Source organism: Mustela nivalis, assembly GCF_964662115.1.
Source record: "Mustela nivalis genome assembly, chromosome: 6".
Taxonomy (NCBI): domain Eukaryota; kingdom Metazoa; phylum Chordata; class Mammalia; order Carnivora; family Mustelidae; genus Mustela; species Mustela nivalis.
This window is the reverse complement of record NC_139025.1, coordinates 12,425,845-12,446,010: the sequence shown is the minus strand read 5'-3', so window position 1 is coordinate 12,446,010 and position 20,166 is coordinate 12,425,845. Positions and strand designations below refer to the sequence as shown.

The 20,166-nt window shown below is 35.6% G+C and overlaps 1 protein-coding gene across 12 annotated transcripts in view; it reads right to left on the bottom strand.

Moving 5' to 3' along the window:
• The window catches only part of PCNX1 (pecanex 1), a 159,729-nt gene that overhangs the window by 29,917 nt on the left and 109,646 nt on the right, over nucleotides 1-20,166 (bottom strand). For all 12 annotated transcript variants that reach the window (XM_082733350.1, XM_082733343.1, XM_082733351.1 and 9 more), the window contains 9 exons: nucleotides 14,277-14,386; nucleotides 13,541-13,646; nucleotides 11,992-12,084; nucleotides 11,214-11,364; nucleotides 8,866-9,007; nucleotides 7,978-8,155; nucleotides 5,289-5,397; nucleotides 4,357-4,486; nucleotides 272-330 (listed from right to left, as the gene is read on the bottom strand). In XM_082733350.1, coding sequence (XP_082589476.1) covers nucleotides 272-330; nucleotides 4,357-4,486; nucleotides 5,289-5,397; nucleotides 7,978-8,155; nucleotides 8,866-9,007; nucleotides 11,214-11,364; nucleotides 11,992-12,084; nucleotides 13,541-13,646; nucleotides 14,277-14,386 — 1,078 coding nt within the window. The remainder of the gene's footprint in view (nucleotides 1-271; nucleotides 331-4,356; nucleotides 4,487-5,288; nucleotides 5,398-7,977; nucleotides 8,156-8,865; nucleotides 9,008-11,213; nucleotides 11,365-11,991; nucleotides 12,085-13,540; nucleotides 13,647-14,276; nucleotides 14,387-20,166) is intronic.

Sequence of the window (20,166 nt, the reverse complement as noted above, 5' to 3'; positions counted from 1 at the left end):
CTGCTCTACTTTTTAACCTATGTAAGAAAAATCTTTGAATGGCATTTTTTTATTCCTATGAATATTCTAAAAATGCATTTTATAAAAGATGGGTATATACATTGTAGATACTTGAGTTCACACTTTGCTAAAGTAGAACAAGAAGCTAAGGAGATACAGTCTTTAAAAAATGACTGTTTGGAACTCAGAGGATTCTCAACAAGTTAGGAGTGAACTAAATACATAACAAATTCCTTGGACTTGCTTCTTTACTCCAAAACAGAGCTTTTACCTGGATTTCTATCAAGCTGGGAAGCCAATCTGGTATTTGAATGATCCACCCGTTTTGTGCTGAAGAAGGCAAAACAGAACATTTTTAATATGCTTTAATGAAAAAGGAGAAAACAGCACAATATAAATGAAATAAACATTATCACTTCATGAACATCTCTGAAAAAAATCTATGATTGGTATACTGATAAAATTCCTGACAAGTGTACTTCCAGGTGGAAGGTTTTTTACTCACTCACCTCCATCATCCATAAATAGCCATTATTTCCTAAGTGATGTTTCAATGAACAGGGTGCAGAAAGTTAATGAGTTTAATCCACCCCCTAAAACTTGATCAGGATGAAACATGCATTCTACATGTAGTTCTTAGAGATACATGAAAAATTCTGCACAAGGACAAGGTACATTTATTATGCCCAGCTATACAGTGTTCTTAGAACAGTGGTTTCCAAACTGTGGTCCACAGAATCTGAAGCAGCAGGGGACTTAAGACCCTTTTATGGAGTTTTCCAGATCAAAATGATTTTCATAATAACACTGAGCTGTTACTCGCTTTTTTCACTGTGTTGACGATTGCACTGATGAATACGGGTAAGGCTCCAGGCACTTTAACATGAATCAAGACAGTGGCACCAAACTGTATTTTTTACTGCCACATATGTACAAGAAAAAATAAAAATTCAAGTTTTGCTTTAAAATCTCTTTAATGAAGCAATAAAAAAAAAAAAACCCAGTTTTATTAAATCACAACCCACCCCTCAGTACAGGTCTTCTTAAAATTATGTGTAACAAAATACACATAAAGCATTTTTTTTTCAAGATTTTATTTATTTATTTGACAGAGATCACAAGTAGACAGAGGGGCAGACAGAGGTGGGTGGGATGCAGGCCCCCCCGCTGAGCAGAGAGTCTGAGGTGGGGCTTGATCCCAGGACCCTGAGACCATGACCTGAGCCAAAGGCAGAGGCTTAACCCACTGAGCCACCCAGGCGCCCCCACATAAAGCACTTCTGCTGCATTCTGAAGTAAGATGGCTGTCTCAAGAGAAGCATTTGTGTAGTTTGAACTGTAGGCTGCACTAACTCTTTTTCATGGAACACCATCTTTACTATGATTACTCAGACTGACATACTTGACAGACATTTCTCAAAAATAAAGAAAGTGGGTCTGTCCTGCTGCCAATAACAAAATTCAAGTTTCTAAGCAAAAATTCGAATTTGGGAAAATGTATATATATTTAACCAACAAGCTTGACAGCTTAGCAATACTTAAACACATTTCTTTAGAGATGGGTGGTGATATGAATGAATACATTTTTTAAAATTATATAGTGAAATGTATCAGGATCTTGATCAAGAACTGTAAGATCTACATTAACCAGTGAACCAATATTTTTTAATGATTAATAAATGCTGTTATAAGATTATGCATGGGTAAAAAAAAAATTCATTCAAAGTGTAAGACACATCAGTGAATTTTGATGTAACACAGTTCCAAAAATTCATGGGGCCAAGGGGAGGCCACCACAAGATGGGTCACTTGTACATGAACATTATTTTGAGCTAGAAGCAATCAAGGGGCACCTAGGTGGCTCAGCCAGTTGAGTGTCTGCTTTTGGCTCAGGTGATGATTCCAGGGACCTGGAACTGAGCCCTGCATCAGGTTCCCTGCTCAGCAAGGAGCCTGTTTCTCCCTCTCGCTGTTTCTCTCTTTCTCTCTCTCTCTCCCCGTCTAATAAATAAATAAATAAATAAATAAATAAATAAATAAATAAATAATAAAATCTCTAAAATGAAAAAAAAAAATTAAAGCAATCAAAACCCAGTAGATTTAGGGAAAGAGCTTTACCTCCCCCTCAATTGCTTGCTTCTATCACCAAGAGATCTATTAATAGAGATTCCTCTTTACCTAAGCAACTTATCTACAGAGTGGGGCAACCTTTGTTTTCCAAACACCTCTTTTCACCTTCTTGCTAATGATCTTTCCCCCCTTTGTAACCCCTTTGTTACCCTTCTCTTTAGCTCACAGAAGCACCATGTTACCTGTCTTTGGAATTTCCATGTCTGTGTGGATTTCCCTCATGTGTACACTAAATTTGATTTTCTCCTGTTTATTTGTCTCATGTCAATTTGATTCTTAGTTGAGCTAGAAGGATCTTGAAGGGCAGAGTAAATTCTTCTCCCCCAACAACAGATAACGGTTTTAGACTCTAACTGCAACTAATCTTTAGAAAACTACCATGTGTCAACTTTTTTTTTTTTTCTTTAAAGATTTTATTTATTTACTGGAGAGAGAGACAGTGAGAGAGAGCATGAACGAGGAGAAGGTCAGAGAGAGAAGCAGACTCCCCATGGAGCTGGGAGTCCAATGCGGGACTCGATCCCGGGACTCCAGGATCATGACCTGAGCCGAAGGCAGTCGTCCAACCAACTGAGCCACCCAGGCGTCCCCATGTGTCAACTTTTAATGAAGGATCAAAGAAAAATATCCACAATTGTCTAAAAAGGCTATTAAAATACTTCTTTCTTTTCTAACTATATGTCTGCATGAGGCCAGATTTTCTTCATATACTTCAACTAAAACAACATATTTCAAGAACAGATTGGCTGCAGAAGCAGATATGAGAATCCGGCTGTCTTTTACTGAGCCAGACATTAAAGAGATTTATAGAACTATAAAAACAGTGACACTCTTCTCACTGATTTTTTTTTTTTTGGTGGGATGGAAAATATAGTAATTTTCATTACAAAAATATTATTTATATTAACACATAACGAATTTATTATTGCTATTTTAAACTAATAAACATTTGAATTTTTCTAAGTGTTGATTTCTAATACAGTAACTATCTGTAGATAAAATCTGTATCAACAAAAACTTGTTGGAGACTTTAATAACTGTGAAGAGAGTAAAGGGGGGCACACAGGTGGCTCTGTGGGTTAAGCCTCTGCTTCAGCTCGGGTCACGATCTCAGAGTCCTGGGATCGAGTCCTGCATCGGGCTCTCTGCTCAGTGGGAAGCCTGCTACGCCCTTTCTCTGGCTGCCTCTTGCCTACTTGTGATCTCTGTCAAATAAATAAAATCTTAAAAAAGAAAAGAGAGAGAGAGTAAAGGGGTCCTTTGACAAAAACTGCCACCACAGACATTATTTTGGGCTCAATTTAAGTTAGCTGAGAAGAACAGAATATAAATAACACTGAAATTCATCAAAAAGAGAAACACCATGTGTGATTTTAGATAAAAGAGCAAAAGCTTCAAATTCCCAAGCTAGTCCATTGTTTAAATGATGAGACTACTACTCTCACCTATTATATATGCTAACGTGCCAAAGTATAGAAAGAAAAGCAGCACTCATGAAGATGGCCTGTAGAATTAAAAAGTAATATAAGCTCTTTCCAAATCAATATGTTGATATACGTTAAAAGGCTTAAAATGTGTAGGCTCCGTGACTCAGTAATTCCCCTTTTGGATAATCTTTCTTAAATTAAAAAAAAGAAAGAAAGGAAGGAAGAAATAAATAAATTCACCTGGAGAGATTACATGTCAGGACAGTTAGCAGGCATCATATAAAACAGCTAACCAAAGGTATTAAATCTAAATGGGCAAAATACTTTATGTAAAAAAAAAAAAAAAATGGATCATTAGGAAGTTATTCTCCTAAAAAGCCAGAAATAATCTACAGAAAAGTAAGCTCTACAAATAACTATTTCTAAGAAAACTATGAGATAACTAATTTTGACTGCCATAATGAAATGACATTGTATAGCATGAAGCTTCAGAGTAGTATTAGCATGGAACCAATTCAAAAGAAATAGCATTAAAAGAAAAAAGACAGAAAAATGAGTATACTCAACAATAACTAGGTTTTTTAAAAAATCTTTTAAAAAATCAAAGAGAAAATATAGAGTAGTTATTCTGACTTCCAATTTTATGATTTTGAAACTTTAAGAGTATTTATAAAATAGTTTCAGCAAAATATTTCAACACAAAAAATTACTAGCCGTGAATTATTATAATAATGCTGTCGATAGTTTTTCTTAGTAAAGAATAGATAAAATCTATTTTCAAATGTTTTATTGTACTCACTTATAGTCTCTCTCCCAGAATTTCACAGGTCGAACATATGAAGTGATGAATATTGCACTTCCCAGAAAGGGATTTAGTGGAGTAGAAAAAAAGGCGGATACAGCAGCCTGAACAAACAACATGGCTGAATCTATGAAAAAACTGGTTAAGGATTTTAACATTCACCTGAGTGAGCACACGCGTGTGCACTCACACACACACACACACACATACATCTCACAAGCATACTGCAATTACAGAAACAAGAACAATGAGGTTCATCAGAGGAACACAAAAGAGGGTGTCATGGACAATATAAGGGGGTACAGCAGAAAGACACAGCCAGGAAAGTATAACCTGGCATGATGCTTTGAAGGGAGTCAGATAAGTATTTGCTAATATGTATTTGATAAAAGTCCACACACTAACTCTTGAATAAATATGTCTGGGTTAAATTTTCCGAAAGGTCAAACTAAAATTTACAGATACAAGAAGTCTGCATTTCAACATCCATGTGGTCACTAACCTGTATTTTTATTTAGAAAGTACTTTTAAGAAATAATTAGAATAGGACATTTTAAACATAGTTCAAATACAATCATATGATTATGAAGAATGTTTGTATCTTCATTTGAAAATATTTCTAAACATTTTGTATTCATTTAAAAATTCCTAGCCTTCAACACACATGTATACATAAAATTTTAAATCAGCGTTGCTTAATCATAAAATCTTAATACTGTCCTCATGTTCAGAGGATCTATGGGTCACAGATGGTAATATAAATTAAACGATCAAAATCAGTACAGATGTGGACTCAAAAGACTGAGAATATTGATAATTTATCACCTAGTAACCGATCTTCTATACCTATAAAAGGTTACGCCTACAAACCGACATTCACATAAAGGAAGTGACTGCCCTTTCTTACACAACTTTTATTGGAAGGATACGGGGCACGGCAAAGGGCTGAGCAAAAGCATGGAAAGCAGAACCCCATGTAATTTGCCAGGGCGCAATGTAAGTATACACAAACTGCAACTTATAAAGGAGTTCCCAAAGCTGGAGGAGGAAAAGGAAAACAATCAGCAAAAACCTTATCATCAGGTACTTGAATTAGAAAATGAAAGACCTCTAAAAGTTCTTTTTTTTAATAGAAAAATGGCATTGAAATTATGTGCCATATGCGTAAAAGGAAAAGACGTGTCAACTGCCAAAACACTGGATATATATTTAAGTAAAGACAGCGAGCTGATTTATGAGCTTGTGGTTCACCTGTTTAAACAACTCTATGCCCTCTATTGGTTATATTCCTACTACTACAAGCAAAACATAGAAAGGTAGGATCCTAATCTAGATGTTTATAAAGCTTCAGAAATTCATACATATTTTTATTCTAAGACACATTTTCCTCAAATTTAGTGTTTTGAAAACTGAGTATGTTTTAAATGCAATGTCAAAAGAAGTGTGAGAGCAGCCAGGCAGGAAATAAAGTTGGAGTACAGCTGTCAGTGCCTGTCTGCCCAAGACTGAGTAGCACATATTAGGCATCTGTTCTTAATTTCAATTGTGACTGTCAGTGGAAACACAATACACATTTTAACTTTACGTAAGTTAGGATTTGTTTTGTTGTTGAGCATGTCCTCGACACTGGGACAGAATGACTGTGCTCGCCTAAACTGCCTCTGTAGCTCAGGCAATGCAAGGCCCAACTCACAGAACAGACACGGGCTCTTGGGGCAGGAGGTTCAAATTAATTCGGTGCCATGACTCAGGCACTGAACATCTCATACTTATATTGCTCAATTAATTGCAAATGAACCTGTTTAACTTTCAATTTAAAAAAAGAAATTACAACTTCAACCAATTACAAAATGCAGATGAACTCCTGCCTTCTTTGCCATGATTCAAAATTATGCCAGTAATCCTTGATCAGGATGTGATCAGGATAAGAGAAGTAAAAGCAGCATTTGTATTATCAAGATGCCATTATAACTGCCTAAAGCAGTACTTTAGAAAACTAAACTTCAGGTTCTAAATATGAACCAGACTGAACTCAAATTCTGATGTAATGCTGAAGAAAAAATGATATGCAGTTACACAGATAAGTGGTTAGTGGGTAAAAGCACTTTTGTATATATTCATATTTTTTCTGTAAGATTATTTAACTGATGCTTCATTTTACAATGTTATCTTTAAAAATATATTAGAGAGCTCCTGAAAATTATTTGCTTGCTATCACTGTTAAGTTCTATTAGCTAACCTTACATAATGAAGTCCTTAAGGGCAGAGCTTTCCCTATTTGCTCACTGATCTAGAACAGTTCTGGAGCACTATATGCGCTGAAGGACAATTTGTTTAACAAATCAAAGTATTAAGAAAATCCAAACTAATACAAATTAAGTCTACTTCAGAGATTGTTTCTATTTTACTGAAACTTTCACTTTTTTCCCAACCAGAACAAGATGCCATATAATTTTCAACCTAAATATTTAAATTTGTGAGAGACCACATGCTTCTTTATACAAACAATTCTTTAACTTTCTGTCTTCCTTCTTTGGTTAACCAAGCTCACTAGAAGAAGAAATAAATGATAAAAATGCATAGAAATTAGTGATTGAACAAACATTATACTGCAGTATTTTAGAATCTACTTAGTACAATATTTAGCACAATATTTTGAAATTGACTATCACTAAAACCTTGTTCAGATTAATGGTTTTACATTTGTACTGTTCCCATCCTAGGTTAGACCTCTATCACATCTAAATTACTGTCACAGTCTCTTAAACTATTCTCCATACCTTTAGGTTCTCTCTTCCCCATTCATCCCAAATGTGGCTGACCAGGCTAACTTGCCTAAAATTGGGCTTTCATTGTGTTTTGTAGCTGTCATATGCTTCAGCTCTCTGTTACCTATCAAATGGGATAATATATGTCAAAGTCCTTTGTATGTGGTCAGTGTTAACATGAAATCTAAATTCAATTTAACTTACAAATAATCTGACTCACAACCTATTTCATTTAGAAAGGTAATATGGTTCAGTAAAAAGATTCTTAGAAAGAGAGGTGGAAGACCCAGGTTTTGCCATCTCATCTGTAAAAGGACTAAAAGTACCTCTCTTAGGGGTAGATAATAAATCTTAGAAGTGTTTTGTAATTTTCAGACTATTCTACAAATGTTGACATCAAACTAACTTCTCATTCCTCCCACATGGCCTCACTGGCCTCAGCATCTAACATCTTCATTCAGCTATCAGGTTATTTCCTCCCTCCATCTGTCCAGGAGCCCAAAGCCCAGTTCCATTGCTGCCATGTCTATTTCTAAAATTATTCAAAACCACACCCACTTTTAGAAGAGCCTAATACTTAAAAATACATAGCTAATGGTGTTTCTCTAATTTTTCTATATAACTTAATCTTATCTTCCTACCTATAGCAAGAAATATGTCTTTTATGGGTCATAACGACTAGCATTATCTAGTGATTCTAAAATGCTCCTAAGTAATTGCTTGATTGAAGAAAGGTATTTCTTAAAAGATAACAAAGGAAATGAAATGCAAGCAGAATCCTCACTAAACAGTGTATTACTTAGGGTGATACTTTTTACAGATAGGGATATTCCATTCAGTGATAAATTACCTTGTTGAAGAGAATGGACATGAAGAAGAGATCCAACAGCATGGTCTCTGAAAATGCTTCATAGTCAATTTTGAAAAAGAGCACAGTAAAGATCACTGTAACATACTGATATGTAGGGCTGCTAAAAGAGGATCGTAGCAACTTCAGACCAGCAATGGTGATCATTAAAGCACCTAATCTAGAATATAAAGAAAGCACCACTCATCAATCAATGACTGAGAACTTCAGAAAATCTACAAACTTCTGAAAAATCACCATTTCATTAGCCATGCTTACAAAATATATATATCAAATTGTGAATTTCAGGAAATCGCATCCGAAAATAAACTACTATAGTATTTCCTTTTAACAATATGTAATATGATTCTTATTCCTTGATATAAATAAGCATGTTTAAAAAAATAAGTAACAGCACTGCAATTCTAATATATGGTTCTCCAGTTTCTGGGTATTTTTATTGCTTTACTATTAATAGCATTTGGCACGTAAAAAACATGTATTAAGGCTTACCCAACATGTACCTAGCCTAGTGAGAAGGCTTACAGGATGACCATACAGGCAAGTGATCAATGATACAGCCTCATTTACATGGTACACAAAAACAGGCATCTCTCAAACTTACCATTTAAAATTAAAAATTAATTTTATTTAATAAATGTCCTCTCATGAAATATCAGTTGAGGATAAGATGTCTGGAGTGTGATATACAAGAGCGGAAACAGATGTTGGGGCAAGGGAAGTTACAGACACGGCATCACCTGAATTTTTTTTTAATCTCACAGTGCACTGCACCAGACACTCAATTATTGCTCCTTGATCAATGTCTTAGGACATTGCTTATGATGGCCCCTAGCAGCTAAACATAGATGAGAGGAGTATTGTACTTACTCTGTATCCAGTTTTTTTGGACTAGCAATTGTTTCTGCACTGCTACTGAGTTCATTGAGAACAATCAATGGATAGATGATATTCTTCTCCACAAAAAGAAGCCATACGTGAAGTTTCTCAAACCACATCATAGTGGCTGCATCTAACAAGGCAATGTAAGAAGATCACATCATCTACTGTGTATAATACAGACACACCTTATTTATTGTGCTTTGCTTTATTATACTTTCCAGATCTGCATTTTTTACAAATGGAAGCTTGATGGAAACCCCGTGCTGAGTAAATCTATCAGCACCATTTTCCAACAGCATTTCTCACTTCATGTCTCTCTGTCACATGTTGGTAATCCTTGCAATATTAAAACTTTTTCATTATAATTATATTTGCTATGGTGACTTATGGTCAGTGATCTTTGATGCTACTGCTGTATCCACTTTGGGAATACATGAACTGTACCCATGGAAGAGGGCAAACTTAACCAATAATATATGTGTTCTGACTGCTCTGCTGACCAGCTGTTCTACCATACCTCTCCCTCCTTTCAGGCTTTCCTATTCCCTAAAACTGAAATTAGGCCAATTAATAATTCTACAAGGGCTACTTATAAGTGTTCAAGTGAAAGGAAGAATTACACATCTCTCATTTTTAAATCAAAAGCTGGAAATGATTAAGCCTAACGAGGAAGGTGTTAAAAGCCAAGACAGTAGTGCCTGGGTGGCTTAGTTGATTGAGCATCTGCCTTCCGCTCAGGTGATGATCCCAGCCTCCTGGGATAAGGTTAGGTCGGGTTCCCTGTTCAGATGGGAGTCTGCTCCTCCCCTTTCTTCTGCCTCTGCCCCGACTTGTGCTCTATCAAATAAATAAATAAAACCCAGAGAAACCATGAGAAGACAAATATTTGTTGTCAAAACTAAAAACAAACTAAACAAACCAACTAAATTCTACAGATGGAACAACAAAGCCTGGATGACAGCACATCTACACATGACATAGTTTACTGAGTATTTCAAGCCCACTGCTGAGGCTGACTGCTCAGAAAAAGAGATTCCTTTTTTTTTTTTTTTAAAGATTTTATTTATTTATTTGACAGAGAGAAATCACAAGTAGACGGAGAGGCAGGCAGAGAGAGAGAGGAGGAAGCAGACTCCCTGCTGAGCAGAGAGCCCGATGCGGGACTTGATCCCAGGACCCTGAGATCATGACCTGAGCCGAAGGCAGCGGCTTAACCCACTGAGCCACCCAGGCGCCCCCCCCCTTTTTTTATTAAAAGATTTTATTTAACAGACAGAGATCACAAGTAGGCAGAGAGGCAGACAGAGAGAGAGAGGAGGAAGCAGGTTCCCTGCCGAGCAGAGAGCCCAACGCGGGGCTCGATCCCAGGACCCCGGAATCATGACCTGAGCCGAAGGCAGAGGCTTTAACCCACTGAGCCACCGAGGCACCCGAGATTCCTTTCAAAAGGATGCTCTAAGCAATTTTACCAAAAGGTCCAGGAAATTTGCTTTGAGAATGCATAGTCAAGTCTGATACAGAAAGCTTTTAAAAGCTTTAGAATTCTCTGAACAATTAATCTTCAAACAATTGAGGAATTTACTGTCATAATTCACTAACTAAAGAAAAAGTCTTAGGAAAAACCACTGGCTTATTTAATCACAGATATATAATAAATGATGACATAGTTAGGAACGTTTATTATTTCTCTAAAATGACGAAGTATGGCATACCACAGGTCATGGGGCCAATGAATAAAGACCAACTACTTATGACAGATAAGAAAAGTCAGGGTTTAAAATGGACCAGATACCTGCCTCCTTCTGAGTCAGTTTATACCTTATCCCACATCTGAAGAAGTAAAAATGATTACAAGTGTTTTAAACTTCTTTTCATCTGATCTACTCTTACACCCTTCTCTAGTAGGACATAGTGTCACTGGTGGAAACAGAAACAAAGTGCTCTCTATTTCCCCTAAGCTCCGAGTTAAAAATACTTCAAATAGAAGTCTTAAGGAGAACTGGATTGCCTATATATAGAAAAGAACATTTAGGGAAAGGGTAGGGACTGGAAGAGAAGCCACAGACATGCACAGGATTCATCAGTGAGAGGTCTATGAAGAACAACATAGAAAGGAAGGAATTTATTTTGTGGAAGTTAGCATTGTGGTACTGACATTTGTACTTCAACTGAAATTAAAGCATCCTGCAAAAGGTCTGACTCATCACAACTTCAAATCTAAGTATAACAAACACAAGCCAAAGTGTTACTTGATGCTACTCATTTAACCATCATCTGCTAAAGTTAAAAAAAAAAAAATCGTAATATTAAAAAGAGCAGAGTTACAAAATACTTACTCCGAACTTCGTACTGGTTGTACTCCACGGTCTTCAGCAGAGGGTGGGAGAAGCAGTGCCATGGCAGCTGTTTTCTAAGCTGAGGCAGCACATAATGGGTTACAAAACCCACGAAGCCAACCAATGCATACAACACATACTTGAGAGCAGGCTAAAAGCAGAATAAAATTAGGAAAATTAAAAGTGATTTTGAGATTTATAGAAACTTCTAGTTTGTCAGTTCAATCTTCCAATTATTAATAAAAAATAACAAAGTGAATTTTTGAATCTAAGAACCAAACATCTGTCAACAGTTAACACTGCTTTCTTATGTGGGTTTTCCAAAACTCGTACCAGGGTTGCCCTATATGATCCAAAGGTACGGAAGAAGTGGTGGTGTGTCACATCTGACATCAGTTATAAAGGACTGATGCTTCTGTCCTGGGCTTTCTTTCTCTAGGACGACTGGCTCTGGGGACAACCAGCTACTCGAGCAGCCTATGGCGAGGGCCACACGGAGAGGAACTCAGATCTCTGGCCAATGGTCAGCAAAGAACAACGGCCTGCCTCAGCTGAGGGCAGCCCCATGACTGCAGCACCATAACGCAGCCTGAACTGGGATCATCTAGCTAAGCTACAGATTTGTAACCCAGAGAAACCATGAGAAAATAAATATTTGTTGTTAAAACTAAACAAAGAGAAAGTTATATATTTCAGCATTACTGACAAATACTGCAGTCAAATAAAAAATGAGTCTAAACAGTTATTTCTCCCCCATCCAAAGATCAAAATTCTTTACCTGCAACACTGTGAACACTGTGCTTACGTGAATAGCAAAATATAGCACACCGATTACGATGCATACTACCAGGTCAGACTGTAAACGCTCACTCTGTGGAACAAAACATTATTACCCAACAATTACATAAAATTTAAAAATACATATTTCTTTTATTCCCACTAACAAAGAAGTAATTTTTCATTGATCCTATTCTTCTAGATAGTTTTTATATATAATAATTGGCTATTAATTTTTTCTTTCCCAACTTCCTGATATTTTGGTTTGAAACTGCAATATCAAGAAAATGAAACTAGTTCTACATACTGTATAACATATTAAAACAAAGCCTTTTATTTGTTTCATTTTAAAAGATTTTTAAACTAATCTCTACACCCACTGTGGGGCTCAAACTCACAACCCTGACATCAGGAGTCCTATGTTCTACTGACTGAGGCAGCCAGACGGCCCATAACAAAGTCTTTTAGAATGAAGATTCCCCACCCCCCCATTGCTCTGTAAGTTTGATTTTTTACATATGGGAAAAGGAAATGAGGTACTTAAGTTACTATATCAGTTATAGGGGATATTCTTTTGGATAACAAAGTTATAATTTCATTGATTTTTTAAGATGTTGAAACTGCAAGTCCTATTTTACTTACTAGATTTTGATTCTTTTAATGGTTGTAGTAAATAAAAAATGTCTCAAAATCTTGACTGGTCATCAACTGACCCACAGATTTATGCTAATTTTAAGCTACATTCAGAAATCTCTTACCACATTTAACATGAAATGTGCTTGCTAACATGGAAACTAAAGTCAGAAAAAATTGTTTGAATTCTATCCTGAAGTAGTTTTGTATTTCTAAACTTTCTGAGAATACATGAAGAGCTCAAGTTCAGTAAAGGTAAACATTATGACTAATTCAATACCCATATAAATGAGAGTTTTTCACAAGTAGAAATAATCTAAAGTAACTTAAAAAAATGTTTTATGCTTTGTTCCATAAAGCAGATATGAATTTATAAAATTAATTTTTCAAATAATTACTAAAAGAATACAGACATCATTGAATTCACTAAACTAGAAAACTTAAATTCCTACATTTTCTTAAATATATTAAATTAATACAGATAACTGCTCTCTTCTTCAATCTGAAAAATAAACACACATACAATTTTTCGATTGCCCTAGAGGAATAAAACACACTAAAACATTAGCAGATGATTTAAAAAGACATAGTTTTATCAACAAGAACAATAACAAAAAACTATTTTAAAATATGTATTTTTCATATCCTAGTTTAAACTGATTAGGATTAAGAATTCTATAAAAAATGAAATTACTTCATTTTACCTACTCAGAAAATGAATGTATAGCATACTTTTTCACATAGAAACAACCTTTGAGAAATGAGCATTTCTTAACAGGTTAAAATTTGACATAAAGGCAGTCAACAATATACACCTGTTCACACATTTTCCCCAATTTCAAAAGGCCTCCATTATATAAAATGATGAACTGTCTAAAATTTACATCTTTCAGGTGACTGTAAATGCAAAAACTTACAACAGAATTTCTAAGTTTTTCAGGCAGTGGATCTTTTACTTCAGACAGAGGGTCTTCTGGATTTTTCTCTTCTGTTTTTGGAAAAATCTTGGATTGCACCAAAGAGCTTTAAATTAAAAAAAAGAAAAAGAATTAAAAATATATTCATAACCTGATAACCTGTACTTCAAATGACAAAATTAGTTTATGATAAAAAATCAAGTTTTCCAGGGGCGCCGGGGTGGTGCAGTCAGTTAAGCATTCAACTCTTGGTTTCTGCTCAGGTCGTGACCTCAGGGTCCCGAGATCAAGCCCCATGTTGGGCTCCCACACTTAGTGAGGAGTCTGCTTGAGATTCTCTCTCCCTCTGCCCCTCCCACTCATGCACGTGTGCTCACTCACTCTCACTCTCTAAAATAAATAAATCTTTAAAAAAAAAAATCAAGCATTCCAAGTATATTTAAACGTAGCAAATGATAATGTCTAAAGAGTTTACAATGCTATAAATACGCATACAAAGAGCATATTTTTATTAAAATATATTTTTAATACCTCTTAAGAGAGAAAATACGAACAAATATTCCCAGCCAAACTGGGATCCAAAATTGATCCAAAATTAATATATTTGAAACCCAATATAGATTAAGTCAACAGCACTTTGACAAGGCAGTGGGAAAACAGATCTTGAAAGTGAAATTTGAAAGAAATGTGAACTTACTTAAATTTCTTTAATTCAATAACAATTGATTTCACTTACAAAAGTACAGATGGATCACTGCTTTGTCGGCTGAGATGATAGGATATTGCCACTAACAAACCACAAAAAACGGAGAAAAGTACTGGAATATGCTGGCCATCCCAGGAATCCTGTTGGAAAAAAGTTTCATAGAACAATATGCATCGTTTTTTATCATCTATCATATAATCTTTTATGTCAGTATTTTGGAGGAAGATAAATTTACCAAAAACTTTTAGCCATATTACTAATTGTATTTTGTTTCACATAAATTTAGAGTTACTACTTTTTGATGAGCTAGAATCTAACTACTAGATCATCTTCAGATTTCTTTTGGTACTAAAGCTGTATTTATATGCTAAGGATAATACATTTGCTTCTGATAACATGCTGCTGTCAATTTCTTTGTATTTCAAGTGGTATAAGGTTTATGGTAAACTACATTCTCCCTTTAGAAAATGAAATAACTTGGTTGATTTCTACACAGTGATGGAATAGAGAAAAGGCAACACATGGTACAACACATTAGATAAAACAGAAGAGACACTGCTGTGCTTTTATCCTGATACCTTTGCTCATACATAATATGCCATTATTTCACAGTCTTCCAGAAAATTGAGTAGGCATTCTGTGCTCTTGAGTAATGAACTGCATATTCCCCAAAAGAAATAATGCAAAGGGTAGCTTCTAAAGCCAACCAAACATGTGGATGTGGCTATGTCATGTAAAGCCTGCTCACTGCAATATTTTTGGAGTCTACTAGCATGGTGCTTGAGAAAAGAGTAGGTAATACTGATGAAAAGAAGAGTCAGTAGTTCTTAAGTATGGCCAGTAAGTAAGTAGCATTCTATTCCTTCTTCTTTCTCTGGGGTTCAAGAAGGGGAAATGAGAGGTGTAAGAATCCCAGTAGTAGTTTATTACATAATTTAGGTTTCTTTTTTTCTTTTTTTTTTTTTTAAATAATGAAGTCTTCAAAATTGTTACACATCACAACACAGAGACATTTTTGTAATAGCTACATCAAAATATCGTTATCATCACACGGAACACTATGTGTCAAGCCCCATTCTTAGCTCTTTGCTAAGTATTTCCTAAATTAATTATTAAGATCATCCTTGGAGATATGTACTATTACTCCCCAATTTATAGATGAGAAACTCAGGCACAAAAGGGTTCAAGTAATTTGTTCAATTAGGTGGTGGAGCCAGGAACTGAACCACCTGATGTCTGGATTTACTGAGAAGGAAGTTAAACAATACAGGAGTCAGAGAATTTGAAAGAGAGATAAAAATCTTACAAAACAAACTGAGGGTTGCTGGGGGGAGGGGGGTTGGGAGAAGGGGGGGTGGGGTTATGGACATTGGGGAGGGTATGTGCTTTGGTGAGTGCTGTGAAGTGTGTAAACCTGGCGATTCACAGACCTGTACCCCTGGGGATAAAAATACATGTTTATAAAAAAAAATAAAAAATTTAAAACATTAAAAAATAAAAAAAAAAAGAAAGAGAGATAAACACAGAAGGAAAAAAGTAAAAGAGAAAATAAACTGTATATTGGAATAGCATTTTCACAGTGATAATAAGGGAAACATAATCAGGCTTATGAGAGAGACAAGGAATACCATGTGTGGTTGACATGTGCGGTGAGAGATTAAAGAAAGTTAAGCCTACAACTTCCATAAAGCACAGTCCATGGATAATGCATGGACAAAGCTTGACAAAATATAAGAAGTATAAGTCAGTTACTTAGACACCAGGAGGCAAATACCAAAAGAATCAACTCAAAGAACTGAAAGTGGTAACTCTTTTTTTTTTTAAAAGATTTTATTTATTTATTTGACAAAAATCACAAGTAGGCAGAGAAAGAGGAAGGGAAGCACGCCCCCTGTTGAGCAGAGAGCCCAATGCAGGGTTCAATCCCAGGACCCTGGGATCATGACTTGAGCCAAAGGCAGAGGCTTTAACCCACTGAACCACCCAGGAGCCCCTGAAAGTGGGAACTCTAGGGAAGGGATAAAGAGGTAGGAGATGGTTGTTTCTGGTGATAAGTCTTGTAGAAATATTTGATTCTTTGAAAGATATACATGTACAACTTAAGTAAACATGAAAACTAATAAAAAGATGTCCAGAACAGCTGCTTTAGAAAACTGGCAATTCCATTTCTGGGATTTACCCAAGTAAAATTAAAACATATGTGTGTTCACTACAGCTTTATTCACACTATTCGTAAACTCCAGGGGTGCCTGGGTGGTTGAGTCTGTTAAGTTGTTGCCTTCAGCTCAGGTGGTGATCCCAGGGTCCTGGAATAGAGCTCCAAGTCTGGCTCCCTGCTCAGTGAGGAGGCCTGCTTCTCCCTTTCCCTCTGCTCCTCCCTGCTGCTTGTGTTGGCTCTCTGTGTCCCTAAATAAATAAATAAAATCTTAATAAAAAATATATTCCTAAACTCTGAACAACTCAGATGTTTCCCCTCAAGGACAGCAGAGAAGCTGACATATGCATACAATGGGAGTAGGAACAATTTAAAACTAAACGGGATATTTTCTTGCAATAAGAATCTCAGAACATTATATTGAACAAAATACATTAGCTACAAAAGAGGTACGATTCTATTTATATGAAGTTCAAGAACCCCAAATGGTAAAAGTGGTTGGGGCAGGGGGAACTGAAAAAGGAACATGAGGGAAATTTCTTGTGGTAATGGAACTACATTTTGAGAAGGATATGTATTACCCAGGTATATGCATTTGTTAAAACTTCTCAAATTTGTGATTAAGTTACATGGATTTCACTCTACGTAAATTTTTCCTCAATTAAAACAAAACAAGGGTTTGGAGAAAACTAAAGATTACTGCCTTTATCTGACAAATGTTTGACACTACTTTTTATTGCTCTCAGACAAAGGAAAAGCATTCTAAATTGATCTCAAAATCACATACTTAGATCAATAATTCATAATGATCACATATTTAAAATAACTCAAGAATATTTAAAAGTAGTAACTACAACCTTTATTGAATCACTAACTAAAAAAGTAAAAAGCAAAACAAACCCAACCAGCTCTGAGTTTTCAGTGAATTCTGATTCAGAAGTGGGAGAAAATTCAGTAACTATAAAAAACAGAAGGGAAGTGAACCTACTTCAAAAGATTAAAAGATGGGTCTGTTCTACCCACTGTAGTGGGTTTGAACATTTTCTCTTTACTCTGTAATGGCCCAAATTCTAGCAATCTCTTAAAAATATGAAAACATTAGAAAGTATATACACATTACTAGAATGCATTAAAGTTATTTTAGAAAAAAAATTTAGCTTTTAATGAGCCAAAAAGGTCAAGGAAAAATTAAAGAGTAAACACAAGGAAAGCAGAAATCAAGAAATAATAAATGTAAAAGTCTGCATTAGTAAACAGATTAAAAAAAAAAACAAAACATTCCTAATGGTATGCAATAATGTCTCCCAATGCATCTAGCTGCCCAGAGGTAGCTACAGTTATCAATGTCTTGCACATTCTTCCAACATTATTCTATGTATATACAAGCCATTGGAGGTATTTCAGAAACAAAAGCAAAAGCACAAAGGAAACATCCATTTTGGGGGATGGTACCTTCCTTTTTATTAAAGCACACACACACGAAAATGTGATACATATATATGTGTACACACACACATACACACACACACACACAGGAGTATTACTCAACCTTAAAAAGGAAGGAAATCTTGTCATTTGAAACTGGATGGCATTTTGCTAACTGAAGTAAGCTAGACAGACAAAAGATAAGCAATGCATAGTATCACATATACATAACTTTTTTTTTAAAGGAAAAAAGTCAAATTCATAAAAACAGGAATAGAAAAGAAGCCTCCAGGAACTGGGAGGTGTGGGAAATAGGGAAAGGTTGGTAAAAGAAATAAGAATATAAACTTTCAATTAAGGTCTAGCTGGGGGGGGGGGTGTGAGAAATGAAGACAGCATTGCTTATCTGAAAGCTGCTAGGAGAAAGACATTAAAAGTTCTCATCAGGATACATACTCAAAAATCTTTCTGTGTGCTGAACAATATTGACTTATTGTGATCATTTCACAATACATATAAATATCAAATTATGTTGTACATCTGAAACTAATAATATGTCCAATTATACTCAATTAAAAATTTAAATAAACTTAAAAGTTTTTTTAAAAGGATGAATAAGGTCTGAGAATCTAATGTGTAACATAATGGTTACGGCTGGTGACATTGCACTGTATAACTGAAATTTGCTTGAAGAGTACAACTTAAATGCTCTCACCAAAACAAAACAAAAGAAAATGTGAGGTGATAAATGTAGTAACTTGATTAGGAAAAGAATCCATTCACAGTGAATCAAATCATCACATATATTTTTAATATCTTATCATTTTGTTGATTACACTTCAATAAATCTTGGAAAAAAACATATTTTGTCTTGAAAATCATTCCATATTAGCACATAAAAATGTTCTAAATCTGTAGATTTATTGTAATGGGTGATATCAAAAACTATAATAGTATAATGGAACACCATAACCAACAAAAGAGGAAAATAGCCTATCTTCCTGCCTGCCTTAGGATACAAAGTTCTGTCTGGCAGTTTTATAATTGCTGTTCTGCTACTGGATAATTAGAGTTAAATAACCCTTTGTACACTGGGCTAGAAAACTTATTGCATGGTTAACATCTATGATTTCAACTTCCAAATAATCTCTCAATTTCCAAAACATGACTCTTGTAAGCTAGGATGGTTTACAGGTGGTGAACTTGGGAGAAGCTTGCATTTGGATCTCCTTGCTTCCAATTTCCTCCTGGACTTAGCTCCATCAAGTATCTCCCTCTCTACTGGATTTCCCGCTCTTCTTTTAAATCCAATCAAGAATCAAATCTTCTTAAAAAATAAAAACCTGAAAACAACCCCCATTATGTACATGTTTAGAAAGCTTATCATATATTTCCTTAATATTTATTCAAACCCAGCCTTAAATTAATCTAGCTTCCTCAGCCAAAACACCAAAAAGCTGTTTTGTTGAAGTCACCAATAGCCTGTTAACTGCCAAATTCAATAAAAAGGTTTTTCAGACAATCCTGCCTCTGAAGTTTCCTTTGTGGGACTCTGTTCTATCCATCACTTAAATACTTGTATTTCCCAGCGATCTACCTGTAACCATTTCCTCTTGTCAGTCCAGGTTAGTAGTCTTTTACTTACACTTTCATTTAGTTGATGAATCCTAAATCTTTCAATCATTACCTCAAGCCTTTCTACATATAACTACCTATTATGCATCTCTGGATACCCCATAAAATCGTCAAATGAGGGGCGACAGGTTGGCTCAGTGAGTTAAACCCTCTGCCTTCGGCTTGGGTCATGATCTCAGGGTGCTGGGATCTGAGCCCCGCATCGGGCTCTCTGCTCTGTGGGGAGCCTGCTTCCCCCTCTCTCTCTGTCTGCCTCTCTGCCTGCTTGTGGTCTCTGTCAAATAAATAAATAAAATCTTGTAAAAAAAATCATCAAATGAATGTATCCATCTGTAAACAACCACCTTCTTCACTGATCTCAAAGATTTCCAATCAGAGGCACTAGTATTACTATTTAACCAGCTGTTCAAGGCAGAGCCTACCCAGAAGTCATGCTGGACCATCTTCTGGCTTTTCTCTCTTTATCCATAGAGTCCCCTAATATATTCACTGAACCCAATTTTAGCTAGGCCCCTCATAATTTGAAGACTAATACAACTCATTCCACTGCTGATCCTTCCTGCTTATATTTCAATGTCCTTTCACACCAAAGACCAAGTAGTCTTTCTGAAACACACACTGATCATTTCCTTACCTTACCTCAAATATTCCAAAGGTCTTTTAAAAAAAGAATATTATGATGGTTTTCCATCTCCACCCAATACG